Source organism: Gracilinanus agilis, chromosome 3 (assembly GCF_016433145.1).
Source record: "Gracilinanus agilis isolate LMUSP501 chromosome 3, AgileGrace, whole genome shotgun sequence".
NCBI classification, from domain to species: domain Eukaryota; kingdom Metazoa; phylum Chordata; class Mammalia; order Didelphimorphia; family Didelphidae; genus Gracilinanus; species Gracilinanus agilis.
Window position 1 is genome coordinate 47,855,775 of NC_058132.1, and position 27,930 is coordinate 47,883,704.

The window sequence follows — 27,930 nt, forward strand, 5'->3', positions numbered from 1 at the left end:
AAGACATAGGTTCCAGTCCTACCTCTGACCTATCCTGGCTGGGTGACCCCAACTTCTCCAAGGCCTAGGGAGCTCTCTAAGAATCTTACACTGCAGAGGAAGTGTCAACCTGCATTGGTAAAGGACGTTTTCTTACTCAAGAGTTTTGTTTCTTAAACCAATAAAATCCCAGGCCCAGTCCCTAACCCTCTTCCTAGCCTCCAGTATAAGGACTTAAGCTCTGAGTGTTTCAAAGGACTGGCTCTTTGTGAGGAATATTGGAGAAACCCATAGCTCTTGTTCAGAAAACCAGAAATTAAGCATCTCTGAATTTGCATCTATTGAGTATGAACTCTTTGGGGGTAAATTAGATGGAGGAGTGAAGAGTGAAGCTTTGTGAGATAGATGCTCTTTGAATAAAAAGTTTTCATTTTTAAGAGTTATAAGAAGTCAAGTTTTTGATAGATTGTTGTCTGCATATAGGTTAAATCAAAAGTGAGAATTTCTTCATTTTTACTTACATAGATCTGCTAGCCTGCCAGGGTTTGACATGTGTTGCTAAATTCTGTGAGGACCTATAAGATTATTTAGCTATCATTAAAAAAAAAATCCTCTGGCTCTGTCAGGAAATTTCTGTTTTCCATAATGATATGTGTTATTAATAAAAGGTAAAAACTATGCTCCCCAGAACAACAAAAGGCCAGGTTGGAAGGGAAGGATTGTATGTTCATAATTCTTTGTAGATCCCTTTGGTCCTCCTTGGGGGAAAAACTAACTTGGATTCAGGGTTTGAATATGATTCCCATGGATTGGGGTAATATGAATATAAGGGGGGAAGTCCTCTACATGGGAAAGAGAATTCAGTCCAATGAGCATTTGTTAAATGCAAGGCCTTCTGAGGTACTAAAGGTATGGAAGGAGTTCCTACCCTAATGAAGGACATATCACTTAGCAGATAAGTAGATACAAGATCATTTGAGGGGGCAGGGAGCATATAGTAGGCTGATATGACTCTTTCCACTATAGGATCAGCAAATGGAAAAGATTCCCTAAAGACCATAAGCCTTTGAGAGACCATTGATGTGCATGCAACAGAGTTAGGAGGCAGGGAATTGGGACTATTGGTGGTCTAGTATTATGCCATTAAGAATAACGCCACACTAGTTTCCAAATATAAATTCTATTTATTTTGTTATATATACTCATCAATATCTCAATCATAAAAAAAAAATTTTTTTTAAATTTTGGTTCAGCCCATGGGCACTGAGAGACCTTAGTATAGCCAGACTGCATTTCCTCCATCACCCTTTCCTGTAGGGAAGCATGACTTAAAGGTAGAATAGAAAAGAACAATGAACTTGGAGTTCAGAAGCCTAGGTTCAAATGCTCACTGTACAGAGCTTCAGTTTCCTCTTTTGTAACGTGAATATAATTATGTCTATTAAAAAAATCTTTTGAAAACCTTAAAATATTAAGTGAGAATTATAGTCAAGATTTCTTCTCCCCCAAACATAGCAGTACCTGTATGTGTGTATATATAAATATATGTACATTTGCATATACACACAAAATAGGGACCTTAGAGAAAGAAATAACTGCCTCTTCCATGACCCCAGATGTGAATATAGAGTATTGGACCGGATGGATTTGGTTCTCTATTTTCAATGAAGGGCAAAGCTCATCCAGATGCTTTGTATTTTGGGCTAAATTTTTTAAATTTTCCTCACTCCAAGTTAATAATAGATCAAAGATGGCAAAGACTCACTATCCAGGCTGAGTCTGGGAGCATATTTGTGTCTTCCTTTTGTGCTTCATGGGAGATTAGACAAGTGGCTAGCACTGGATTATCATCTTGGGGGCAGTCACACCTTTAGCACTGTTTACCTCATCCAAAAAAATTGGTGTGAAAGCCTGTGGTGTCTAGACATAGGCAATAAAATGTGTGGCTGAAGCATTAGCACCTGCAGCTAATGAGGAACTCATTGGCATCAGAGTGGCTCTTTTAAAGTAAAGGGATTAGGGAGAGCAAGGCTCTCAGGGTGGGAATCCGCAAAGGAAAGGATGTGCTGAATTCCAGGCTGTAGAAAAGAAAAAAAAGTCAATATGAAGGAACTGACTGGTAAAGCCACCCTACTGTGACAGCCAAAAGGGTCCACATTTCAAAAGTTTTGCTTGTCGGAGATCCATCATGTATAGTTGAACTGGCTGGCACCAGAAGACCTGGTTTCCAATCCTGACTCTGACAGTGACTGAGCATTGTGACTCTTGGCAAGTCATTTCTACCTCTCTAGGCTTTGTTTCCAATTCTGTAAAATGAGGGTGATAGTAATATATATATATATGTATATATATATATATATATATACATATATACTGGAGAGCATGCTCTCCACCTGACAGGATTTTGGGGATGAAACTATTTTGTAAACTATAAAGAACTATAAAGAAATTGAGTTATTACCTCCTTAGGGGCAGGTGTGCAAAAGAAGAGCAAAATTAACTTCGAAGTTAGTTTTAATTGCTTCATAGATACCAGTGCCCACCAGATATAAAGTTCTGGTTACTTCAGTACTTTTTGTGCTTTTGGACATACTTAGCTTAAATTGGGGGAGTGGTAAAAGGAGAGCAGGAATGGGCAGAGGGGGAACTGCTAGAAGACCCTCAACCTCCCTGAAAATTTCTATCCAGGAAGGGATGGCATTGCCATGCATATAGTGGTGTCAAGACAGTATTAGCATCCATTAACATCAGGGCTTCCTGGTTGACCCTCTAGCACAGTGATGGGGAACCTTTTGGAACTTTTTAGGGACTCTATGCCATGCCCCACCCACCCCCTAGACTTCATGCCAGTGCCTGCCTCCATTGTGTGCCATGCCCCACCCCCTGACTGCAGATGTTACATTAGGATACCAGAATGTACAATTAGAGGACTACATCTTCATTTCCTTCCTGGAAGTGATAGGCTACTTTGAACTGTTGCCCTCCAGCACCATCTACAACTTGCAATAAAACCTCTCTGGGATACTTTATTGATTTCTACAATCCACTATAATGTTAGAGAAACAGAGGTGGAAAAGATGGACTTCACATCTGTTTTGCTGAGAAAATAAGCTTGACTGAGGACAAATTAAACAGTGTAGATTTCTGTTGAGTGAAGAACTGGCTAGACTTGCCTGCATCATCCAGAGAACAGTTTTAGTTTGAACTCTGCTTTGTTATAAGCATAGATTGAATGGTGATTAAATAAAACAAAATCCTGGTGATTTAGAGGGTTGGCTAGGATGTTCTGAACTATCCAGAAAGACAACCTGAGGAGCTTTGTAGTTTTTTGGATTAAGGAACCCTCTTGCTACTGCTATATTGAAATGTCACTGCTTTATCAGCTCAAGAGCAAAAAAGAAACACATCTTCCCATTAGGAAAACACTGAATAAAAGAAGGGAACAATTTTAGCAGAGGGAAAAAACAAAACAAAACTGGTGTGGCTGTGAATTTCCTGGAAACCGCAGGCATTTGGTAGGCCTTTGAGACAAGGAGAGGCTGGGGATTTTCTTGCATACTGAACTGTCTGAGGGACCTGCTTAGAGGGATTAAGATAAAAAAGAGAGAGGGACCTAGTTGTGTGACCCTGGGCAAGTCACTTAACCCCCATTGCCTAGCCCTTACCACTCTTCTGCCTTGGAGCCAATACATAGCATTAATTCCAAGACAGAAGGTAAGGGTTTAAAAAAAAGAGGTGGGGGGAAGGGACTACTTATTCCAAAGTGTCTTCCACCTGCTCACAAGAATAGGTGTCCCCCACCTCCTCTTCTGCCCCCTGTTTCTGGGGGGTGTGTAAATAGAATTAGCTCGATCCCATTAATAGTCAAAAATCTACTCAACCCAGGTGTGCTAATGATGTCACTCTCACCTCCCTTAGTGGGGAGGGGAGACGAGTTACCCACACGTGACAATAAGTAACAAATCAAGAATAAGGGACGGCCCTTTGGGCAGTCCAAATCAATGTAGAAACTGCCATTTGTCCATTTGAATGAGAGGTGGACCACAGGAAGTGATGAAAGACACTATCTCTTTAAGTAAGTTAGTGAACTTCCTGTGGGGGCAGTTGCCGACTCGACCTGGGAGAAGAAGCATCTCCTGAGACCACAGACAGCTTACACTCAATATTGTCACGTGGGTAAGTTAGGCTGACTTCCTTGGCCTAGCTGGGCCAATTCTAACCTCTGCCTATCTGGCTGTTGGGCCTTGTGGCTTACAGCTTCATTTATTTAGCCTTTTAACCTTCTCCCTCCGTTCAGGCCTTTGGCCTGGACTAGCCTCTCCTTTTCTCTTTATTCCTACTTTTACCTACCGATTGTAAATAAACTCTTCAACCTGATGCTGACTTGGGTCTGATTTAATTACGGAATCAACCTAAATTGTTGATTCCTGGCGGCCACATATTTTTAATATATATCTATAAATACCTAAATTTTCCCTCTTACAGGGGATACAGGGTTTAATTCGAGAGATGAGTCCATGTATTCTGCCCTTTTAGTTTTACAGCAGTGGGAGTGGGTAGGATGCCATTATGTGGCCCCTCCCATGAAGGTGTTAGCTAGTTAGATCCCTATTTGGGCTGGGTTTGTGATTTTTCTCTCTATCCTCCTTTGAAGGATTAGGGAAGAGCTGATTAGCACATTCCCTCAGGGCTTGGTGAATGGGGCTCAGCTAGATTTGCTGAGGAGGTCATTTTAATTAGGGTCAGTTCAATCAGGAGAGCTTGGACCCAATTAATTCTTTGCTTATAAAAGCAGGACTGTTTACCTGTTCTGCTAGGGAAAAGCTTCCATTCAAACAGTAAGGGTCCACAAAGACTAAAAGGACTTTGTACCTTTTTCAGGGTGATAGGCGGGGAAGTGGCCGCTGCTGGGGTGGGGGTGGTGGGTAGTGCACAGCTGTGCTCAGCCCTCCAACAGTGGAGAGAGGCTAGAATGTCCCACCCCCTGCATTTGGGGGCGGGGCCAGCTTTCCAGTCAACCAAGCCAGGGTCTGTGTGTGCCCACAAAGGAGCCTCTGCTTGCCATCTTTGGCATGAGTGCCATAGGTTTGCCATTACGGCTTTAGGGGGCTGAAGAAGACTATGAGGGCAGAACCTATGGTCACTCTTCCTCCCTCTCCCTGGTCTACCTTTTATTTATTTATTTTGCCTTAAGGTTCTGTCGCTGCCTGCTTTACTCTGTTTGTGAAACTGAAAATCTCACAAGAAAACCTAAGAGTACAACCAGTGATAAAGGGGTATCTTTTGTAAATGACCACAAAACATTAGCATCAGCATGCTTTCTGGCTCTAAAAGGTATATCTGGAAACTCAGAATAGGAAGTTACTTTTCTTACCTTAATTTACATGCTGCTTTTCCTTTTTCAAATATATTTCATATTTAGGAGTTTCATTTATTTTGACTACTCCAAGAACCCTGTGAGGTAAGCTGGTAGTTGTTGTTAAACTCATCAGATAGATCAGGCATCTGGGCCCATAAGAGTTATGTGACTTAGGGAAGGTTATTCTTGGTGACTTAGCAGCAGAGCCTGGACTACATCCCAGAATCTCCTGACCCTTAGCCCTGTACTCATTCCATCATGACCCAACTCAGATACTTTTAAGTCTGCAGAAGAGGCCCTGGGTAGGACTAAAGACCTATAGCCAGCTTTGGGCAGAAGGAAAGGAGCAGAGACTTTTTGGAAAGAAGTGTATTTTAAAACCTATAAAAGTATTTCTGTGTGTACAGTAAAAGCACAATTAATTTCAACATCCCTAACCATGGGTGTTAAGAGGAACTGCCCTTATTGAAAGGCCTCAGTCCCTTGTAAAGTTCATGTGTCAGCTGTTGGTGGTGCCAGATCAGCAGGAGAAAACTCCCTGTTCTGAAAGAAGAAGAATCAGATCTCATAAACCATTAAGCTTTCCCCCCTGCATTGAACAGATGGCTTCTTTCCTTGCTAATGCTTCCTTCCTTCAACTGGCCTGCCTCCCTCTGTCTAGAGACCAGTAACCATGATGTCCAGCTTTGCCCATGCCTTTGAAAAGGGCTTCTTCATAGTGTCTTTTGCTTGGGATCTGCTGGCAATTTCCCGTTTTCTAGTAGGCAGTTCAACAAATTCAACAAAAAGCAAGGTCAGGCCCAAATCCTAGCTGACTCTGTTGTATATCCTCTAGTCTCTGTGAACATAACGCTTTTCTAATGGTTAGTGAATTATCTTCTCTACCCCAACCCCCTCCCACTCCTGTTCCTGAATGTAAAGCTTTAACTTGGGTGGAAAAAATTATTTCAGATTCCATTCAACTTGATTAAGCTGGAGTATCTCTCCCTTGAGACTTTCAGAGCCTGGGACATGATAAATTCCACAGAAGTGGGCCTGGCCACTTCAGGCCACTGGGGATTTCTATTTTAGGCTTAAACTGTTGGAACTCTATGAACCTACATACGGTTGCCAACTTTTTAGAAATGGAAAATCATTCCTAGCTTTCATCATTGGGTGCCTACTATAGAAATCATAATTGGAGTGAGAAATAGCCTTGCTAAGTATTCTTGGGGCACCCAGCCCTATGGGATAAGCTGTTAGGGTTGAAAAGTATAAGATACTTGCCCCTCAAAGAGCAAAAAGTCTAACTAAGGAAACAAGAGTGGTGCACATGAAACAAATTTTTTAAATAATATAATGTGGTAAAAGAACAGTGGACTGAAAGCAAGGAAATTTGGGTTCTAAACCTGATTCTGCCACCTGCTGTGGGACATTGGACAAGTCACTTTTGAAGCCTGTCTGAGGCTATTTCTTTACATATCAAATGATATGTAAAGCTGGTGATATCTAGTCTAGAGTCAGTTCTGAAATGCTGCTGCTGTTTTTTGTTTTTTTTTTAAGAGCCTGTTAGAAGAACTACAGTAGTTTGTACTGATAAAGAGTTTGTCTTTGATTCTTTTTTCAAGATTCTTTACATTATTCATTATTACTCTTTATTAAAATAGGATGTCTTTGCTTTGGATGGTATAGTTATCTCTTTGTTATTTACATGTATATTCACATTACACTTTATTAAAGCTTATATTTTTATCCTGAATGTAAACACCTCAAAAGTATTTCCACACACATATCAGAACCCAGAAAGGGATATATAAAACTATAAATCTCCATTTCATACTGCTTGCTTTTCAAAATCTGGATTATTTTCAAAACTGTCCTGATGATCTGCTCCCTTCTGTCCTTTTTTTTTTTTTTTTTTATAAACTTTATTTTTTTTTTAAACCCTTAACTTCTGTGTATTGGCTCCTTGGTGGAAGAGTGGTAAGGGTGGGCAATGGGGGTCAAGTGACTGGCCCAGGGTCACACAGCTGGGAAGTGTCTGAGGCCGGATTCGAACCTAGGACCTCCTGTCTCTAGGCCTGACTCTCAATCCACTGAGCTACCCAGCTGCCCCTCCCTTCTGTCCTTTTTAATGTAAATGACCCTCTTTTTTTGGCATCAGTATTGTTCTTTTCCTCACTGTTCCCCTGGCCTCCATTAACCAAGAGAAAGAAGAAAAATTTCTTTAAGTTTGAAGTATTTACACCAAATCATATTGTGTTCCACTATCATTTGTCCATTTCAAATGATTGAAGTTCATATGATAACCATTCCCCTAACCTTTTCCTCTTTGTTTATGTACTCCTCTTACATACCCCAATGATATCTAACCAATTTCCTTCTCTTCCTCATTTTTGTATATGTGTTCTGTCTTTTTACTATTCCTTAAAATCCTAATATCACAGCCAATCTACCTCCAACACTCCATTTTTTCTTATTTAACCACTTGTTTCTACTCCCACTATCGTGATGTTAGCACTTTCATCATCCCTAGCATATATAGTTGCTCAAATTTTCTTTTCCAAATTCCTCCGGACTCTTGGGTTTGTATTTCAGTCTCTGCTCAGATCTAGCTCTTTCATCAGAACTTAAAATGCTTCTATTTCCTTAAAGGTCTGTTTTTCCCCACTGTGATTTTTTTCATCTTTGCAAGATAAGTTATTCTTGGTTATAAGTCTGTGTCTTTTGCCTTTTTGAATATTCTATTCCAAGATTTTTAGTAGCACCTTCCATGGCTTGCATGATTCTCACTTTGGTTCCTTGGGTACTTTAATTCCTTCTTTCTGAAGGTTTGCAGTCCATTCTTTTTGATATGGGAGCTTTGAGTGTTAGCTATGACATTTCTTGAGACTTCTTTTTGGGTTTCTTTTCAGTGAGTTCTTTCTGTTTTCACTGTGCCCTCTAATTCTAATAGATTTCAGTACTTTTCATTTATAATTTCTTGAAATTTATTATCTAGGATTTTTTAACAATAGTTTTCAGAGACTCCAATGATTCCTAAATCCTTTCTCTCCTTGACCTACTTTCCAGGTCAAATATTCTTGATAATTTACATCTTCTTTTTTTTAATCAATTTATAAATTTTTTTCAAATATTTCTTGCTGTTTTGATGAAGTCACTGATTTCTGTTTGGTCTATTCTATTTTCAAGGATTCCCTTCTAAGCCATTAAGTCTCCTTCCAATTCTTTCCATAAGAATTTTAATTTCTTTTTTAATTATTATTATCTCTTCTAGGTATTCATGTAGTCCTTGTGGAAAAATCCATATTTTCCTTTGAGTCTCTGCTTAATGTAGTTATGGAGTTAGATTTTCAATAACTTTTTATATTTATTGGCATATTATTTACTCATTGCTCCAGCTTTAGTTCCTAAATTAGGACTTTTTGCCAGGACCAGGCTCAATTGCAGCTGTATTTTGGGGTAGAGTAATCAGGATAGTCAGTCTTGCTTGGTTTTACCAGATGTTCTTGCCCTGACCCTCTGGTTTTTTTAGCCCCTCAAATTATTTGATGTTAAGAGTGCTGGATCTTCAAGGGTCCCTTTCAGGACCTCAAAGCCCTGGGTCCTGGTCTGTTCTGATTTTACCCTTGGGGCACCATGCTGTTCTTGGCCTACTACCTCCCCCCAGGAGGTTTCTTAAGAGACTTCATTCTTCTTGCTGCCTCTGGACCTGTATGCAACTTTGTAATCCACATATGTCCTTTGACTCTAAAGGCATTCACTTTGCTTGGGGGTATCTGGAGCAGAAAATATCATTTAACTCTAGATTCTTATCAGGTTTCTTGTGCATTATTTGAGCTGATGTTATCTTCATGGCTTTGCTCATGTAGATTTATGGTGACTGGGCAGCCTGCCTCTGTTCAAGCAGCTATCTTGGCTTTGACTTTGATTTGATAGGCAACTGGAAGCTATAATGACAGTTAGGGACCTCCAGCTTTGAGTCTAGGAAGTGACATTTGTAGTATCCTTTTACATTGGTGTGACACTACATGCCATTCCATACCATTGTATGAGTTTCCCAGCTGAACAGACATCATCTCTTCTGAGCTGAAATGAGAAACTAAGACACAAGGGAATTTAATTAATAACAAGAGTTATGACCAGGCCCTGTATATATAGACTTAGTCTTTCTGTTATGATATTGAAATTCACATAGAATTCAACCTTGAAACTGGAGACAAAAAAGAAGCATAAAGAATCTAATGTTCTGTTTCCTCTAATGCTGATAGACCAGTGATGTCCATGAAGGACAGGCAACATAAATGAATACCTTTCTTCCCAGGGCAGCAGAATCTGCACAAACTCAACAAGGAAAGGGGTAGATAGGCAGAGAAAGCCTGTCTCTTACCATGGTAAATTGAGAATTTATCATGGCAAAAAGGACAGTCAATGAGAAGAAAAGGTCATAAATAAAGATCAGGTTAAATAAAAAGGCCCTGCATTGCCACTCCTTATGTTGAATTTATAAACATGAGAAGATTTCATATCTTTGAAGAGAATAGGTGGGACCTTTGGTATTTTTGAAATCTCAGACTTTGCTGTTATAATGATCTGTTTTTCTAAATGAGATGGTTTATGCAAAAAGCAATTACTTTGCCTTTTTTTATATACATAATAGATTCTATGGGCCTAATAAGTCAGACATATGATTAAAACACCTGTAGGATGAAAGGAAGGGAGGAAAATGATTATTAGAGCTGGGGGAGGGGAGAAAAGGATGTATAAATAGCATCCTCATCCTCATTTACCACCTGTAGTGTAATTTTAGGCAAATCATTTCTCAGCCTCAGTTCCACCATCTATAAAATGAGGGGTTTGGAAGCAGAGGGCTAAATTGAGGCCTAGAGGTACAAAGTGCATTAGCCATAGCCACAGAACCAGTGTGGGTCAGTGCTAAACTCAAACCTGGATTTCCTTACTCTGGAACTCTTTCCACTGTATTCTGTGTATCACATCCTGGAATAAGGCATAGAAAGACTCAAATCTTACAAAGCATTCGAAGGCCTGTCTTGCAATCTGCATTAGAAGTATTGGTGGAATACTGATGATAGTTCAATAACTAAATTATGATCAGCACTAGAGACAATAAAAGAGAAATGAAAACCAGGCTGTGTGAATTAAATATTTAGGGGACCTCCAACCCCATCCAGGCCTGGAAAGACTCACTATAGGAGTCACAAAGTCATATGTCTGGGCTGCCAACAGATCAGACCAGATTCCTGATCAGCAAAAGGCCAGAAGTCCTGGAAATATGATATATGGAGACCATGGGCCTTATCTTAGAAATATTAATTCTCTCTTGTTTTTTAGTAATAAATAATCATATATTTAATACAAAGTCTCCAAGAAGGCCTACCCCTTAACAAACATGCAGCTTCCTAGAAGAGTAGGGTTCACGTGCAGATCACTGTATGCTCTTGGATTGAGGAGCCATCCAGGCTGGGTGGGGCTTTGGGCAGGAGGAGAATCTGTGCTTCTCTTGCAGTTCTCAGTGCCCCAGGAGGTGCCATTACAGCAGGGGCAGAGCATGCCCTTGTTCACTGCACAGTGCTCTAATGCTTCTCCAGCTGTGTCCGCACAGACAACATTTGATGTGACCTCAAGATGCAAAGCCCTCCCAAGTTGAAGCTGACCTGTAAAAACTGTCGTACTATTTCCATCAGTATCACAAGTTCTAAGAGAGTAGGACAGGGCAGTGGTCAGCATTAACTTTTTTTTTTCTTGAGTACAACATCATTTATTAATAGGGGCATGCGTTCTATTTGCAAAGGACACACCAATCCAATGGCTCTGTTCAGAAAGACCACTTAACTCTTAATATTTGTTCTTTTTCCTGCTTTTGATGTTGTGGCCCCATTGTTAAAAAGCCCTTGCAGTGACGACAACCAGGGCCTGTGCTCCCCAGAATGCCTAGAATTTCCTTTCTCACCCCTTCCATCTTCTGGCTCTATCCCTATGATTCTGCATCCTTGTGGCCATTTCTCCAGCACAGGTTGCACTTTCAGTCATAGTCATACTCCCTGACTTCTTTCTGTTACCCTGCCACTTCCACCTCTCCTACCATCAATCACTGACTTCTCTTTTGAGATTCATTCAGTCCAAATTTCTCACCCAAACAAGCTTTATCTGTTGACCCACAGGACATTCTCTTTCCCTCCTCAGTGAATTCAGGGTCTAGTTCACAATCTTTCTCTGTCTCCTGAATCCTAGATTTCAACACACATACAAATATAATGTTCAGCAAAAAAAAAATTTTTTAAGCCATTTGCTAAGAGATCCCTCTTCTTCTCCCCTCCTCATTTCACATCATTTACATGTGCCCATTTATATTAGCTACTCTGTCATCTTTGCCTAGTATAAAGATGTGGCCCTTCTCCTTGCCAAGACAAAGATCTTGTTCCTTCTGTTCAATAGATTGTCTCCACCATCATCCTCACTTTTTCCCTATTCAACTGTATTTCTTTGCTACCTACAAACATACCCTTCCTTTAAAAACAAACAACAACAACAACAAAACCTTCACATTCACCTGGAAGAACAAAAGATTAAGAATATCAAGGAAGTTAATGAAAAAAAATGTGAAGGAAGGTGGCCTGGCAGTATCAGATCTCAAATTATACTATAAAACAGTAATCATCAAAGCAATCTAGTACTGACTAAGAAATAGAATGGTAGATCAGTGGAATAGATTAGGGGCAAATGACCATAGCTATAGTATTTGATAAACCCAAAAATCCCAGCTTTTGGGATAAGAACTCACTATTTGACAAAAACTTCTGGGAAAACAGACAGAAATTAGGTATAGACCAATATCTCACATCCTATCCCAGGATAAGGTCAAAATGAGTATATGATGCAGACATAAAGTGTGGTACCATAAGTAAATTAGGGGAACATAGAATAGTCAGATCTAGGGAGAAGGGAAGAATTTATTTCCAAGCAAGAGATAGAGAACATTTTAAGATGTAAAATGAATAATTTTGACTATATTAAAAAGTTTTTGTACAAACAAAACCAATGTAACCTAGATTAGAACAATAAACTGGGGAAAATTTTTATCTGATAAAGGTCTAATTTCTCAAATATGTAGAGAACTAAGTCAAATTTATAAGAATACAAATCATTTCCCAATTGACAAATGGTCAAAGGATATGAATAAGCTATTTTCAAATTAAGAAATATAAACTATAAATAATTATTTGGAAAAAATTTCTAAATCATTCTAGATTAGAGAAATGCAAATTAAAACAACTCTGAGGTACCACCTTACATCTATCAGATTGGCCAATGACAGTAAAGAAAAGTGATATATGTTGGAAGGGATATAGCAAAATGGAGACACTAATGCATTGTTGGTGGAATTGTGAACTGACCCAACCATTCTGGAGGGCAATTTGGAACTATACCCAAAAGGCTATAAAACTACCACATATCTTTTGATCCAGTAATACGTCTTGGGTCTGTATTCCCAGAGATTTTTTTTTTAAGGTAAAGGATCTATTTGTACAAAAATAGTTATAGTAGCTCTTTTTGTGATGGCAAAGAATTATAAATTGAGGAGATGTCCAATAATTGGGGAATGGCTGAACAAATTGTGGTTTATGTTGGTGATGTGTATATATGTGATATGATGTGATATGTTGGTGGTATATATATATATATATACACATATATATATATGGTGATGGAATACTATTGTGCTATAAGAAATGATAAATGGGATACTTTCAGAAAAATATGGAAAAACTACTTAAACTGATGCAAAATGAAATAAGCAGAAGCAGGAGAACATTATACACAATAACTGCAATACTGTGGGATGGTCAACTGTGAAAGACTTAGCTACTCTTAGCATTATAATGATCCAGGACAATTCTGAGGAACTTATGGCAAAGAATTTTGCATTCTTAGAGAAAGAACTGTTTGATTCAGATGTAGATCAAAGTATGCAGTTTTTCATTTTAGATTATTTGGGTTTTTATTTGGGGGTTTTGGTTTTATACAAGTGTTCTCTTAAAACAATGGACAATATGGAAATATGATTTGCATGATAATACATGTGTGACCCAGATCAAATTGCCTACCATCTCCAGTGGGGGGCTAGGGGAAGGAGGGAGACAATTTGGATTGTATAACTTCAAAAAAATTTACGTGGAAAATTATTATTACATGTAGTTGGCAAAATAAAAATATCTTTTTAAAAAACTCTTCACTTCATATCCCCAATAGCCATTGTCCTATATCTCTCCTTCCCTTCATGGCTAATGTCCTTCCTCTCTGCTTGCTCTTGAACTCTCTGCAATCTCTTAATTGCCAAAATCAATGGGCTTTTATCAGTCCTTATTCTCACTGACCTCTCTGCAGCCATCACCACTGCTGATCATCCTCTCCTCCTGGATACTCTCTTTTCTATAGGTTTTCAGAACACCCCCTCTCTCCTGGCTCTCCTCCTACTTCTCTGCCTGCTCCTTCTTTGTCTCCTTTGCAGGATCCTCTTTTAATCATGCATATCCCATGGGGTTTTCTCCTAACTCCTCTTCTCTCTATATACTCTTTCACTTGGTGATCTCATCACCTCCCATGGATTCAATTATCATTTCTACACTGATGATTCACAAATCTAGTTATCCAGCCCAGCTTCTCTCCACACCTCCAGACTTACATCTCTTAGACATATTGAAGTGGATATGCAGTAGTCTAGTAGTATCAAATGCAAAGGTCACTCAAAGAATTGGATAATGACAAGAGGTCCATCAGTTGGAGAATGACTGAACAAGTTATGGTGCATAATCATGTGTGGAATCATGTAAGAAATGATGAAGGGGATGGTTTCAGGAAAACCTGGGAAAACTTCTGTGAACTGATGCAAAGTGAAGTGAGAAGATCCAGGAGAATAATTTACACAGTAACAGCAATATTGTAATGATAATCAACTCTGATAGACTTAGCTACTCTGATCAATACAATGAACTATGACAATTCCTAAGGGCTCATGATGATAAATGCTATCTGCTTTCAGAAAGAGAGAATTGCTGAACTCTGAGCAGATATTGAAGCATATTTTTTTCAATTTATTTTTCTTCCTTTGTTCTTTATTGTTCATGTGGAAATCTATTTTGCATTAATTCATATGTATATTTAATACTGTATTTTTTGTCTTCTTGTAGGGGTAGAGGAGTGAGGGTGAAGTAGGGGAGAGATTTTGGAACTGAAAATGAAAAAATTCAAAAGAAATGAAAGCCACTAATTTGTATATAAGAATTTCTGTCACACATATATTACTTAATTTTTAAAATGTAATACTATCTCTCTTTTATTTACTTTCTTAAACATTGCCCAATTGCATTTTAATCTGGTTTGAGCTACACTCAGGAGTGCCATAGACATAGCCAAAACTGAATTTATTATCTTTTGTTTCAAACTCTGTCCCTTCCAAACTTTCCTATTAATGAGAGCATCACATCACCATTCTCCCAGTCCCCAGGCTCATAGTCATTCCTCCCTTCCCCCATCCACACTGCTGCCAAGGTCTGTCAATTTCAATACACCCCTTCTCTCCTCTGACTCTGCCACCACCCCTGTGCCAGACCCTCACCACCTTACATCTGGATTATTGCAATAGTTGGCTGGTGGGTCTGCCTGCCTTAGTTCTCTTCCCACTCCTCTTCATTCTCCAATCACCAAAAATGATTTTCCTAAAGCACATGTACAATCATATCACCTCCCTTTCCTCAGTACTCTCCAGTGGCTCACTGTGATCTCCAGGATTAAATACAAAATCCTATCGTTAGTATTCATAACCCTTCATAACTGAGCCCCCCCCGCCCATACATACCCTCTCAATAAATTCCATCAGTCTTCCTCTGACCCTGGCATTCAAAGCCCTTCCCTCCTTTCTAATCTTCCTACTCCTTCCTAAACCTCTACGTGCTCTTCAATCCACTAACACTGCCCTACATGCTCCTCCTGGCAAAAGACCCTCCATATCTTGTTTTGATTCCATTTCCCTGACTGTCTTCCATGTCTGGAATGTTCTCCCTGCTTACTTGTGCCTCCTGGTTTCCCTGACTTACTTCAGAACTCAGTTCAAATTGCACATTCAGCAGGAGAGCTGAACCTTTCCCAGTTCTCCCTTCTATTATTCCCTTTAACTTAGAGCTTTCCTCTATGTCCCTTTTTTTCCTTTGGGTATGTTTTTTTGTGCCATTTCCTCCATTAGAATGTTAGTTTTTTGAGGGCAATAGCCATGTTTTTTGCCTCTCTTTGTATTCCATGGCTTAGTACAGTGCCTGCACAGAGTAAGACCTTAATAAATGCTTATTATTAATGATGGAGTCAGTCTTGACTTGGAAGAACTGCCAGTGCTAGAGGTCAAGGTACTTTGTACCCCTTGACTCTGGGCAGAGACCTTTGCATCTTGCTCTTTGGGGGCCGATCATACTTACATCTAAAAACTCCATCTTCCATAGTCGTTAGCAAGTGGCTTTTCTTTGCTTGTTTTACATTGATCTTTTTAGTCCTTTTGATTTAGTAAATCTACTAAGTGAGTCTTTCCCATCCTGTCATCATGTTCTCCTATCTAAGTAAGTTGTTTCTTGTGGAGGGATATGTTCTCTTTCTGTCTTTTGTTAAGCAGTTAGTTTTTCCAGCTCTTAAGCTGGAAATTCCAGGCTTATATTGAAATATTCACTTTCTAAAAAGTATTTTTAATTTGTCCCCAAAGATATATTTCCATTTCACTTTGACTGTAGACAACATTTGGCCACCACCAACAAATCCAGCTTTAAAAGAGTAAGATTTAAACTGTAAAAGAAGAGAGGAATTAGGAAAAGACTCTACTGTCACTTTGCTAATTCAATAACTTTCCAGATATATACCATGTATGCCATTTAGAGATCCTGCCTGCCACCTCAATCAATACCTTATTTCTCTTTTGGTTTCTTCCCACAGCTTCATAGCTGTGGAGAACATCGACAGCTACTGTGTCCTCATCTCCTCCAGAGCTGTTTACTTCCTAAAGAGTGGAGACTATGTAGACAGAGAGGCCATTGTCTTGGAAGTCAGATATGACGACCTCTATCATTGCCTTGTCTCCAAAGACCACGGGAAGGTGTATGTACAGCTGACCAAGAAAGCCGTGAATACGAGCAGTGGAGTTGTGATTCCTGGACCTTCCCATCAGAAACCAATGGTGAGTCTCCTCTGGCTGCTCTGCCCACAGGTTCCAAAGTGCACGTTGCAACAATAAGTAACAAACAGAAACAGACTCAGAGTTAGGATCTGCTGGGTTTCTATAGAACTTTAAGCCTTGTTGAGCCCTTTATGCCCATGGCCTCATTTCATCCTAAGGAAGTCATCTGACCCTGGTCCTTAGAGATGTCCCAGGAAATCTTGCTCCATACAGGAGGGTTTCTGGATAGACGTTGGATCAAAGGGAACAAAAGCTTCTGACCCATAGAATAGGCATCATGTGTCATGGTGTCATGAAGCCCTTGTGACAGGTCTTTATAAATATTCATTGATGATGAGACCTGGATGTCTCATCTTACCACCATTTAGCTGAGTGCCCATCACAAAGCTCTGGGCTCATCATCTCTAAAATGGGGGTACTATCTATCTTACTCACCTCATAGAGTAGTTGGGGGGACCCAGAGCCATACTGCTAATGCTTTGAGGTCTGTAGGCTTTTGTAAGCTTAAGGGACAGTTATTGAATAGCCAAAAATACAGTATTAGACCGCATCAAGACTTTACCCATGGCAAAAGAAAGTTAAGGGTTTCACGAAGAGAGTGCTAGGCCTGGAATCAGGAAGACTTTTCTAGTTGTGTGGCCCTGGGTAAGTTGCTTTATCTCTGCCTGCCTCAGTTTCCTTGAGGGTTAGACTTGATGACATCTGTGGCCCCTTCCAGCCCAAAATCTATGATTCTAGGTTTCTGGACATCACAAAACGGCAGAGTATGTAATGTGTGTCCTTAGTGCAGGTTTATTGCTAATAAAACTACAAGGGGATTTTGCAAAGAGTAAGGTTGAAATGATGCCATTAAATAAATAGGGGCCAAAGCTTTAGAACTATTTTTTTTGCAGTGATGATATTCATTTTAGCCCAGTCTCCATTCTATAATTAATCCACTGTACCTTCTCTCCTACCTACTCAGTGCTGCCTTTACGCCATCTCTTAACTTTCTACCTAACTCAAGAAAAGTTTGTGGTTTTTTTAGTTCTTAACTTTCCAAAGTTATTATATAGGTGGTATGTGTCATGTTCCAAATGTTTAGTGCCTTGTGTTCTGATCTAAAGACAGTTTGTTTAAAAATAGCCTGGTTGATTACAACAGTTAGCCCTTGAAAGTATATTTGCTTCTAGTGAACTCAGATTAGTTCTAGTGGCCATATGGGTCAGAGAAAAAAGGAAGAAGCAGGCCTTCCCACTTAGGGCATTGGGGGTGGGGTGGGAATGGGACACAGAAGATGAATGTACTGTCAAAGATGGCTGACTTACTGGTAAGATTTACCTTAAATTGTTCTTTGTTATGGAGTGAGTTAATACAAATAATAAATTCCCAAGTAGACCCATGTACTCAAATCTATACTAGTGTAAAGTATAATTATGTAAAGAATAGCCATTGGTTCCAGCGCTCTGACTCTTTGCTACCGTTATCAGGAGATTTACTGTTCAGACTACCTGAGCCTTCACTGTAAAGGAAAAGGAGATATATTGGGAAGTTATTCCAATGCTTTTTTAAAAAGTACAAAATAAATGGGGAAGAGCAAGCACATTTCATTTCTATAAATCTTCTATTTTTAAGGCAATGAGCCCAACTTAGCAAACATACTCTATGCCAGTAGCCTTTGGCACTAGTAAGAATAGGCAAAGTGAATATCTCGTACCCTATACCAAGATAAGGTCAAAATGGGTATATGATTTAAAAATAAAAGGTGATATTATAAGCGAATTAGGGGAACATAGAGTATTTTACCTGTCAGATCTAGGGAGAAGGGAAAAATTTATGACCAAACAAGAGAGAGAGAAAATTACAAGATGTAAAATGAATAATTTTGATTATTTTAAATTTAAAAGTTTTTTTACAAATAAAACCAATGCAACCAAGATTAGAAGGGAAACAACAAACTGGGAAAAGATTTTTACAATAAATTTCTCTGATAAAAGTCTCACTTCTCAAATACATAAAGATCTAAGTCAGACATATAAGAATTTAAGTCATTCCCCAGTTGATAAATGGTCAAAGGATATGAATAGTCAGTTTTCAGATGAAGAAATCAAAGCTATCAATAATTATATGAAAAAAATGTTCTGAATCCCTCTTGATTAGAGAAATGCAAATTAAAACAACTCTGAGGTACCACCTCACACCTATCAGATTGGCCAATATGACAGTAAAGGAAAATGATAAATGTTGGAGGGAATGTGGCAAAATTGGGGTACTGATAAATGGCTGATGGAGTTGTGAATTGATCCAACCATTCTGAAGGGCAATTTGGAATTATGCCCAGAGAGCTATAAAATAATGCATACCTTTTGATCTAGTAATACCCAAAGAGATTTTTTTAAATGGGAAGGAATTTGTTTGTACCGAAGTATTTATAGCTGCTGTTTTTGTGGTGGCAAAGAACTAGAAACTAAAGGGATGTTTCTCAGTTGGGGAATGGCTGAATAAATTGTGGTATATGATGTTGATGGAATACTATTGTGCTATAAGGAATGATGAACAGGATGATTTCGGAAAGAGCTGGAAAGACCTAAGTGAACTGATGCAGAGTGAAATAAGCAGAACCAGGAGAACATTATACACAGTAACTGCAATATTGTGGAACAATCAAATGTGACAGACCTTGCTACTAATAGCAATATAATGATCTAGGACAATTCTGAGAGACTTATGAAAAAGAATGCTCTTCACCTCCAGAGAAAGAACATTGGAGTAGAAATGCAGATGAAAACATGATTTATCACTTGTTTATTTGGATATATGTTTTGGGTTTTGGTTTTATAAGATTATTAACTTATAAAAATGAAAAATATAGAAATATTTTTTGCGTAATAATACATGTCTAACCCAGTTTGAATTGTTTGCCAGCTTCAGGAAGTGGGAGGGAAGACAGAAGGGAGACAAATTGGACCATATAACTTCAGGAAACTTAAGTGGAAATTTGTTATTAAAATAAAAAAAGAATAGGCAAAATGTATTCAACACATGCTTATTAAATGCCTTTTGTATATAGGGCACTGTTCCAGGGTGGACACAGACCAAAAAATGAAAAACTCACAGCCCTCTAAGACCTTACATTGTGTTTCTAATTGTTCTTACTTATTGTTCTTAATTCACTGGACAGGACCAGTTTAGATTTGAGTTATCTAGGTAACAGTTCTGCCTGGGCCATTTGTTGCACCATGAGGCTATTAAAGCATCCCCTAGAGCTGGGGCCATCCGCTTGACATACTCTACCTTATACCCACCATTCTAAACCTTATGTTTTATTCCTCTTCTCTGATCTCTAGGTCCATGTGAAATCAGAGCTCCTTGCAGTCAAATTATCTCAAGAAATAAACTATGCAAAAAGCCTTTACTATGAGCAACAACTTATGTTGAGACTCAGTGAGAATCAAGAGCAGTTGGAGCTGGACTCCTGAAGAAATCCTCCTATACCAGAGAAAGAGAGAGAGCACACGGCCACCAGACATCAGTCCTACAGCAGTCGGGCTGAACAGGCCCACACTGTTGGCCGAATAAAACAGTAGAGAACTGTGGGGGGAACTTTTCTTGAGGAATGAGAAAGTGAGCATTGTTGAGGGGCAAAATACAGACTGAAACCCACATTCAATATTTGGGGCACTTTAAGATTATGGGGAAAGAATTCCTAAAAAGGTGTTGGTTGATTAACGTCAAAAATATGCATCTGAGATGAACTTAGCTTTTAGATGGCCCTGTATTTTGTTAACGTGTATATATGTACAACTTTGTGCTTGTAAATATATAAGAGAGTTTCAGAGCAGGGCCTGTAGTGTGTGTAAAGGTTTGTTTACTGTAAAGAAATTAAAAATTATATTGAATCTTCTATTGCACTAATTCTATGCATCTACTACAGGGCACTATGTATAGAAGGCACATTTGAGAGTCGAAGAATGTTATGTATTATTTTTAAAAGAAAATTAAAGTATTCAGAGAAATGGGTCAAGCTGAGATCCAGTGTATATCAAAGAACTCTAATAAGCTGTGGAGGTCAGATTGCCCAGGCGGGAGTCCCAGCCCAGATCTTTGCACTCAGCTCAGCATTCCAAACCAGAAAGTAAGTCCCTGCCCCTTCTCATGCAAACAAAGCAGGATGATAGGTTTTCCCTGATATCCTGTCTCATTCAGTCTATACCAAAGCCCTCCTTTGTCAAGGGGTGGGGCTTCTCCCTGCATTTCTCACCCCCAATTGAAAGGTGATTCTGTTTTCACAAGCTCTTTTTGAACCACTTCGTCTTTATAACCAGTTAACCAAAGCTTAAAAAAACTGAATTGTTTCCTTACCAAAAATAAGTTTTTTCTCTGCTTGTTATTAATGGTCACTTTGTGGTGTTGCTAGACCATGTTGATTGGGGAGAAGAAGCCTCATTAAAGCATTTCTTTCAGCAGAAAACAACACTAAAAATGCATCTAATTCTAACCTTCCCCCAACCCACACTAAAAGAACTGGGAGGCACTTTGGGACAAATTCATGCACTGGAGCCCCACCCCTGCAGAAAAGGAAAGAAGGCATTTCTAAAACAAAAGAAATAGACCAAGAAAAGGAAGCAACTTGGGCTGAATATCTTGTTTCATTGTGATCATTTGTTAACTGTTTTCAGTGAAATATCAATAGAGGCATTTGAAAAGTGGCCCTATCTTCTCCAGGCTCCTTTTGGTCTACGCCATTGAGGCTCTCTAGACAATCCCACCCCAAAGCTGAGTCCCAGTTGAGCTTCTCACCTTCTTGCACACACACACACAAGCATCCTCCTAGAACTGACTTGCTCATAGCATTTTAAACGACTAATTGATTTTAAAGCATTTGCTATGTGTAGAAGATCCCTGCCCAGTGGATGTGTGGATGATTTTTATGTTTGAGTTGTGACCTAAATCCATCCAAGACACAAATGAAGCTGGTCTCTCCCATATACATTTCTCATACTGTTTTCTTCAACACAAACACAAGAGGCAAAAACAGTTTTTTCATGGGGTCAGGTCTGTTGGACTCTACACTTTTATTCCTTCCCCGCTACATTAGAGGGTTAAAACAAGTCCCAAAGCTTTTGAAGGAATGAGATGGAATCTTTATTGCTGGGGGACCCCTATTTGTAGAGGATCTCACACCCAGCTAAGCAAGGACTCCAAGTGTCAAATCATCCTCTTTCATTTGTCCTTTGTCCAGCTGTGGTTCTGCTTTGAAAAGGCTCCTTTGTGAACACTGAACACCTTCTCAACCCAGACCCTTTTCAAGTGAGAGGAGGCTGTCACCACACCCAGAGTGGGCTACCTTCTCTACCAGTGTTCCATGATTTTCCAAAATGGAGTCTTGTGAATAGAATAATCTGTGGGTAGAAGGGGTACATCATTCCCAGAGAAATCTACTCGGGCCCCAGGCTGCAGCCAAAATACACTCACATTTGACCACAGACGTCTCTGCCTTGCCAAATGGTGGCCCCAAAGGGATTCTGGAAAGCTGCTGTTTAAAATGACCTCCCCACCCTTGAGCTCCTTTCTAATTTTAGTCAACTCTTTAAATAGTTGAAAATCTCCTCAGCATTGCACAACAGTCATTTCTGAAATCTGAGCCCCAGAAGAGTCATATTCAGCATTGATCTCAAGGCTACAAGGGGAGGTTGGTTAAAGCTATAAGTCCCTTCTCCCATCCTCCCCCTGCCCAACTTGAGTTTGGTTAGAATCTACCTGATGGTAGTACTTTGAAAGGGCTGGGGAGAACTTCTTCCCACAGATGTGAAAGCTGATTCATGAGGAGTTGATCCATTTTCACTAGAATCTCATTTCCATTTTTCACTATTGGCTTTCCTGGGTTACAGTAAAGGAACTTTTTTTTTTTTTAGCCCTAAGAAAATGCCACCATTTTGTATTTGGACTATAGTAATCCAAAATTTGGCTCTGAACCATGCTGGCCTTCACATACTCTGTCTAGACCCAGTTTTCTTTATGTCGGTTTGCTTTATTAACCTTAAAGCAATTAGAAAATGAAGCAGAGGAAACCGTGCCCCTTTTCATTTTCAGCAGCATCCAGGGAGTCAAAAGTCACCCCAAATCCCCCAAGCCCCTTCCATCCAGTATTGTTGCTGCCTAACACCAGTTGCCTTTCTTTTCTTTGTGGAAATGTTAGACCTGCCTGTCCATTATGAGATTAAGAAGAGCAGAATCCATGTCCCCAGAATGCCTCACTTCCTGGCATTATGTTCAGAGCTTTTGTAGGGGCAGAGGAGGGGGACAGGAGGGACCCCAGGGAGAGCTCCAATTCCCATTGTTGTTTGTGCCTCAAGACAGTACAGCTGCTGCGTCGACCCATTATGATAACAGATGTGTAAGAAAATGATCTTGCAGGTAATCCTACTATCTGTTTTGCCACTGTAAACACTACATTCACCAACCTGTGAAGGCCCCCTCACTGTTGTATTTCTCACACTGGAGTCTTCCTCCATCCTGTGGAATAAACTAGTTTGTTGACTTCAAAGAGATATGCCTCTTTTTTCTTCTTGCCATTTCCAGTGCTCTAGGTATTCCCCAAGAACTAAGCTGTCACTAACTCGGGGCGTCCTTGTCCCAGGCCCCTGAGGACACTGAAAACACTTGCATCCTTCAGCAGCTTAGAACTAACAGAGCTTAGTCGCCTACTCAACAAGAATAAAAAAGAGAAAAGGACAGGCTCCTTCCTTCTGCTTCCGCCTCCACCCCTTCTCAGAGACCCAGTTTGGGATATTTCCCCCCTGACCCACGTCACTATTTACTCCTCTCTTCTTGTAGTCTAGCCTACCTCTACCCTCATGGAGCCCTCACACCCCTAAGGCCCAAAGGAAACCGGATGAAAATCAATACTCTGCTTCCTGCACCTGGCAATGGGTATTGACCATGGGCCAGAGGCTGCCCAGACTGGCTCCTCGCCTGGAGTGCCTTCCAGAGCTTCGGTGGAACCACACCTGCATAACCAACCTCTGTTCGAATGAGCTATTGCAAAGAGACATTTTAAAACATGTCATAAGAGGGTAAAACACCTGAGAATATCTCCATTCTCTCTGGGTGGCTCCAAGAACCCAAATAGGATGACTCTGACTAGCGACTCGGATGCTTTCCTGAATACACCGGCTCATGGGTCTGCTTCTCTGAGAGCCTTTTCCCCTTTTCCCTCTGGAATACTGGGCCCAGCGTCAAAAAGGTGGGAATTATGCTTCTGCCGGGGCTGCTAAAGCACGCTGTGGCTCTTCTCTTCAGGCAGCATTTTTAAGTCAGGCGTGTAATTAGAATCTGTTGCCCTAAAAACTACAATTCCCAGCACCCCACTCTCCTCACTTTCCATGCTGATGAGGGAGGCTATAAATTGGGTGTAGCCCAGCCCCTCACTCTCTTCTCTTCCTGTCCCCGCTTTGGTGGAGCAGCTTTTTAAACAGGCAAGGAGAACTTGGTCACGGGGTCTTAATTTTGTCACGTAATTAAGTTTTTTACTTCTATTTCCTTTTCATTCCTTCTGTTTCAAGTGATTATTAATAAACTCCATAAAAATATAATTCTTTGAGTGTTGAAAATTAATTTAAATCCTACACAGGTTATGTGTGTAAATGTGTTGGGAAAGAGAGATAAGCAAAGAGAGACAGGGTAGGAGAGGGGGACCACAGAGAGAGATAGAGGGACGTAGGCAGAGAGAGAGGCGGGGTAGGACAGAGGGACACAAAGAGGGGGGGATGGAGAGGGAGACAGGAAGGGAGAGATAGGCAGAGATGGAGGGAACAGGCGGGTGGGAGGGAGACAAGGAAGGAGAGAGATGGGAATGACAGAGAGACACAAAGATGGGGCAGGGGNGGAGACAAGAAAGGAGAGAGATGGGAATGACAGAGAGACACAAAGATGGGGCAGGGGAACAGAGAGAGAAAGAGATGGGGAAGAAGACAGAAGAAGGGGGAAAGATAGGCAGAGATGGAAGGGACAGAGACAGGCAGAGAGTCAGAGTAGGACAGAAAGAGAGAATGAAATGGGGGGGGGGGGAGCTGGGAACAGAGGGAGGAAGAGAGGAGGGGAAAGAAGAGGAGGAGAGAAAGAGAACGGAGTGGAGTGGATAGAAAGCCAACCTCATATACATTTTTTTTTAAATCTTATCTTCTGTCTTAGAATTAACACTATATATCAATTCCAAGACAGAAGAGGGGTAAGACCTAGGCAACTGAGATTGATTTATCCAGGGTCACACTAAGCTAGGAAGTATCTGGGACCAAATTTGAACCCAGGACTTCCCATCTCCACACCTGGCTCTCTTATCCACTGAGCTGCCCCCTCGTATACATTTATTAAATGCCTACTAGGTTCAAGGCTCTGCTAGGCACTGGGACCCAAGTATGAAAGCAAGACAGTTCCCTGCCTTCCAGGAACTTACATTTTATTGAGTCTTTTAAGTAACAGACCAGCTGCCAATTTGCATTGGCTCACCCAGAGAGTTCTCTACTCAGATGATATCACAGTTCTAGACCCAAAATATTTTTCCTAGTCCCTGTCACTTCCTGGAAGGAAAGGGCTTAAGTAGTCCTCTGTACTAAAGCCTTTTCACCTTGCCATCTAGTAGCAATTCTCCTTTTGTCCCTTTCCCTAAACCATTCCCAAAAATGCCTCTCAGGAAAAAGTGGGATTCACCCTACCTACTCCTTCCCCTGCGGGGTATAGACTCCATCCTATTACTCCAATTCACTTCAAGGAGTTCCTTTAATTAGTCAATAGATAAACGTTTATTAAATGCCTACCGTAATGTGCCAGGCAGTGTGCTAAGCTAGGGACATATAAAAAGGGGCAAGATAGTTCCTGCCCTCAGGGAGCTTACAGTCTTTAGAGAAGGAATGAGATGACTAGAAACAACCAGTGAAGGACTGCCCAGTGGGCTGTTTCACTAGCACCACCCCGTAGCCAACAATGAATGCTCCCAAGGCGAGGTGGCCATTTGAAGCTGTAAAGGAACAATTCAGTAACATTCAGCATGAATCATGGTCCCACCATTCCTGTAGCCACATACTATCATGAAATCTGGCCTCTATCCTCAAGAGGAAAAAAGAACAATTCCTAACCTGAAGCCGCAACAGTTCCTAGACTAAATACTTAAACAGTTGCTCAAGATTTAGTGCCAAAGGTGAGAGTGGGGTCATCTCTGGGTAATTCCTTCATTTTACAACTGAGGAAACCAAAGGCTTAGAGAAGGAATGTGGCTAGCTCAAGGTCATAGAGCCCAGAGGTGTCAAATATGTGACCCAGACTTACAGAACCAGATTAAAGTGTAATTTTATTTGGGAAATCTGGCCCCAAACACTTTCTAGCATATGGGCGAGGCACTTAACCTCTTACAGCTCTTCTGCCTAGGAACCAATACTTATTATCAATTCTAAGACAGAATTTTAATTTTAATGTGATTGGGAGATATTTAACAAAACAAGTAACAAGAGTCAAAAAGATTAATTCTTTGTGAGTTCAAATCAGGTCTCAGACACTTACTAGCTATGTGACCCTGGGCAAGTCACTCAACCCTGTCAGCCTCAGTTTCCTCTTCTGTAAAAAGAGCTGGAGAAGAAAATAGCAAACCACTCCAGTATCTTGGCCAAGAAAAGCCCAAATGGGGTCATGAAGAATCAAACACAACGGAAATAACTAAAAACAAAATATTTATGTCACAAAAACACAGGATTACAGAGTCAGAAGGGGCTTCATCAGCTATCTAGCCCCAACTGATCAATCTTCACTCTTAACACATCCAAGAAGTCCTTCATTCTGTCTGTGCTTGAAGATCTCCAAGGAAGCGATTTCCTTCTTAAGGCAGATCACAACCACTTAGCTGTTTTGCCCACCACATCGCACTACTGATGCCTGTTGAAGTCCATTCGGATCTCCAGATCTTTTTCAGAACATGTCTTTCCATGACTTTGCCCATACGTGACTCTCCAGTTTCATACTAGGGATTCTTTTGCCACCCGAGTGCAAATTTTACATTTATACCTTTTGAAGGTAGGAAGGGACAGAGCTAGGATTCAGACCCAAATCCTCTGCCTCCAAATCTAACATTCTTCTCTCTACACTCTGTTGGTGCCTTTCTACTTCCCACCTCGTTGGCCACCAAAATTAGGAACTGGATGATGGGACAAAAAAAGATCTTAGTCTCATTCCTCCATGTAACATATGAGGATGCTAAGGACTCAAGAGAATTAAGTGAGTTGCTCAAGATGTCACAGGAAATTAAGTAGCAGAGCTAAAGTTGGAATCCAGGCCATTTTATAGTACAGCTCTGTGGTCAGAGGCACTGGGTTCAGATCCCACTTCTGATTCTGGGATCCTGCCTGTGTGACCTTGGGTAAGTCACTTAATCTCCTTAAGTCTGTTTCCTCATCCATAAAATGAAAGGGTTGGACCATATGATCTGTAAGGTCCCTTCTTATTCTAAGTCTGTGATCCTCTGAGCTTCAAATGCTACCCTTTCCTTTATACCTGGAAGAGAGAAGCACGCTCCCTGCAGCCTGGTGAATCATCATCAAATTGCAATGAGGAGTTGAAAGGGAAAAGGATTTGGAATAGAATGATCAGCAGCAGAGGGCTCTTTCCTTGAGTTGGAGCCAAGCTGGGCCATCCAGTTTGCCACTCTTCAGATGGACCAGGTCAAGGCTCTCTTGCCCAGAGAGAAGCATAGGTGATTGCTTAAGGAGCAAACCCAGGGTAAATAGTTCCCAGGGGTAATAATAACCTCACACCTCATCGCGTTCATTCTCATCAGACTTGAAAGCAGGAAAAGGTCATGGGAGAAGTAAACAGTCTAGATGTTCTTTTTGAGTAAGGGAGGAATGTACAGGTCACCCCAAGGACAGAGACCAGCTGGAACAATGGCAATCACAGGCAGATGTCATCCCAACCCCCCAAAAGAAGATGGGAGGTTCAGAAGCCTTCCCAGGGCCAAGTAATGAGGAAAAGTGCAAATCTCAATCCTGGTGTCTGGAGTTCTGTAAGCCACATTTTGAGTAGATTATCTGTGGAGACTCAGCCATGAGATCCTTGGATTCCTAAATCCACAGCTGGAAGACTTGACCTTAAGGGTCGTCTCAACCAACACTCTCATTTTTTCTTGTTTTTTTTTTCCTCTATTTTTCAAAAATCAATTTTATTTTCATTTCTGAATTCTTTCCGTGCCTCCCTTCTCCCTTCTCCACACCTGTTGAGTTTTGCAAAATATATTCCCACATTAGCCATGTGGAAGGAAGGAAAGGAAAGGAAAGGAAAGGAAAGGAAAGGAAAGGAAAGGAAAGGAAAGGAAAGGAAAGGAAAGGAAAGGAAAGGAAAGGAAAGGAAAGGAAAGGAA

The 27,930-nt window shown here is 40.4% G+C and overlaps 1 protein-coding gene across 2 annotated transcripts in view; it reads left to right on the forward strand.

Moving 5' to 3' along the window:
* VPS13D (vacuolar protein sorting 13 homolog D) overlaps positions 1-23,076 on the forward strand; it is a 364,180-nt gene extending 341,104 nt beyond the window's left edge. For both annotated transcript variants that reach the window (XM_044667757.1, XM_044667758.1), the window contains exons 68-69: positions 16,310-16,550; positions 19,877-23,076. In XM_044667757.1, the coding sequence (XP_044523692.1) occupies positions 16,310-16,550; positions 19,877-20,008 (373 nt within the window). In that variant the 3' untranslated portion in view covers positions 20,009-23,076. The remainder of the gene's footprint in view (positions 1-16,309; positions 16,551-19,876) is intronic.
* The last annotated feature ends 4,854 nt before the right edge of the window (positions 23,077-27,930 follow it).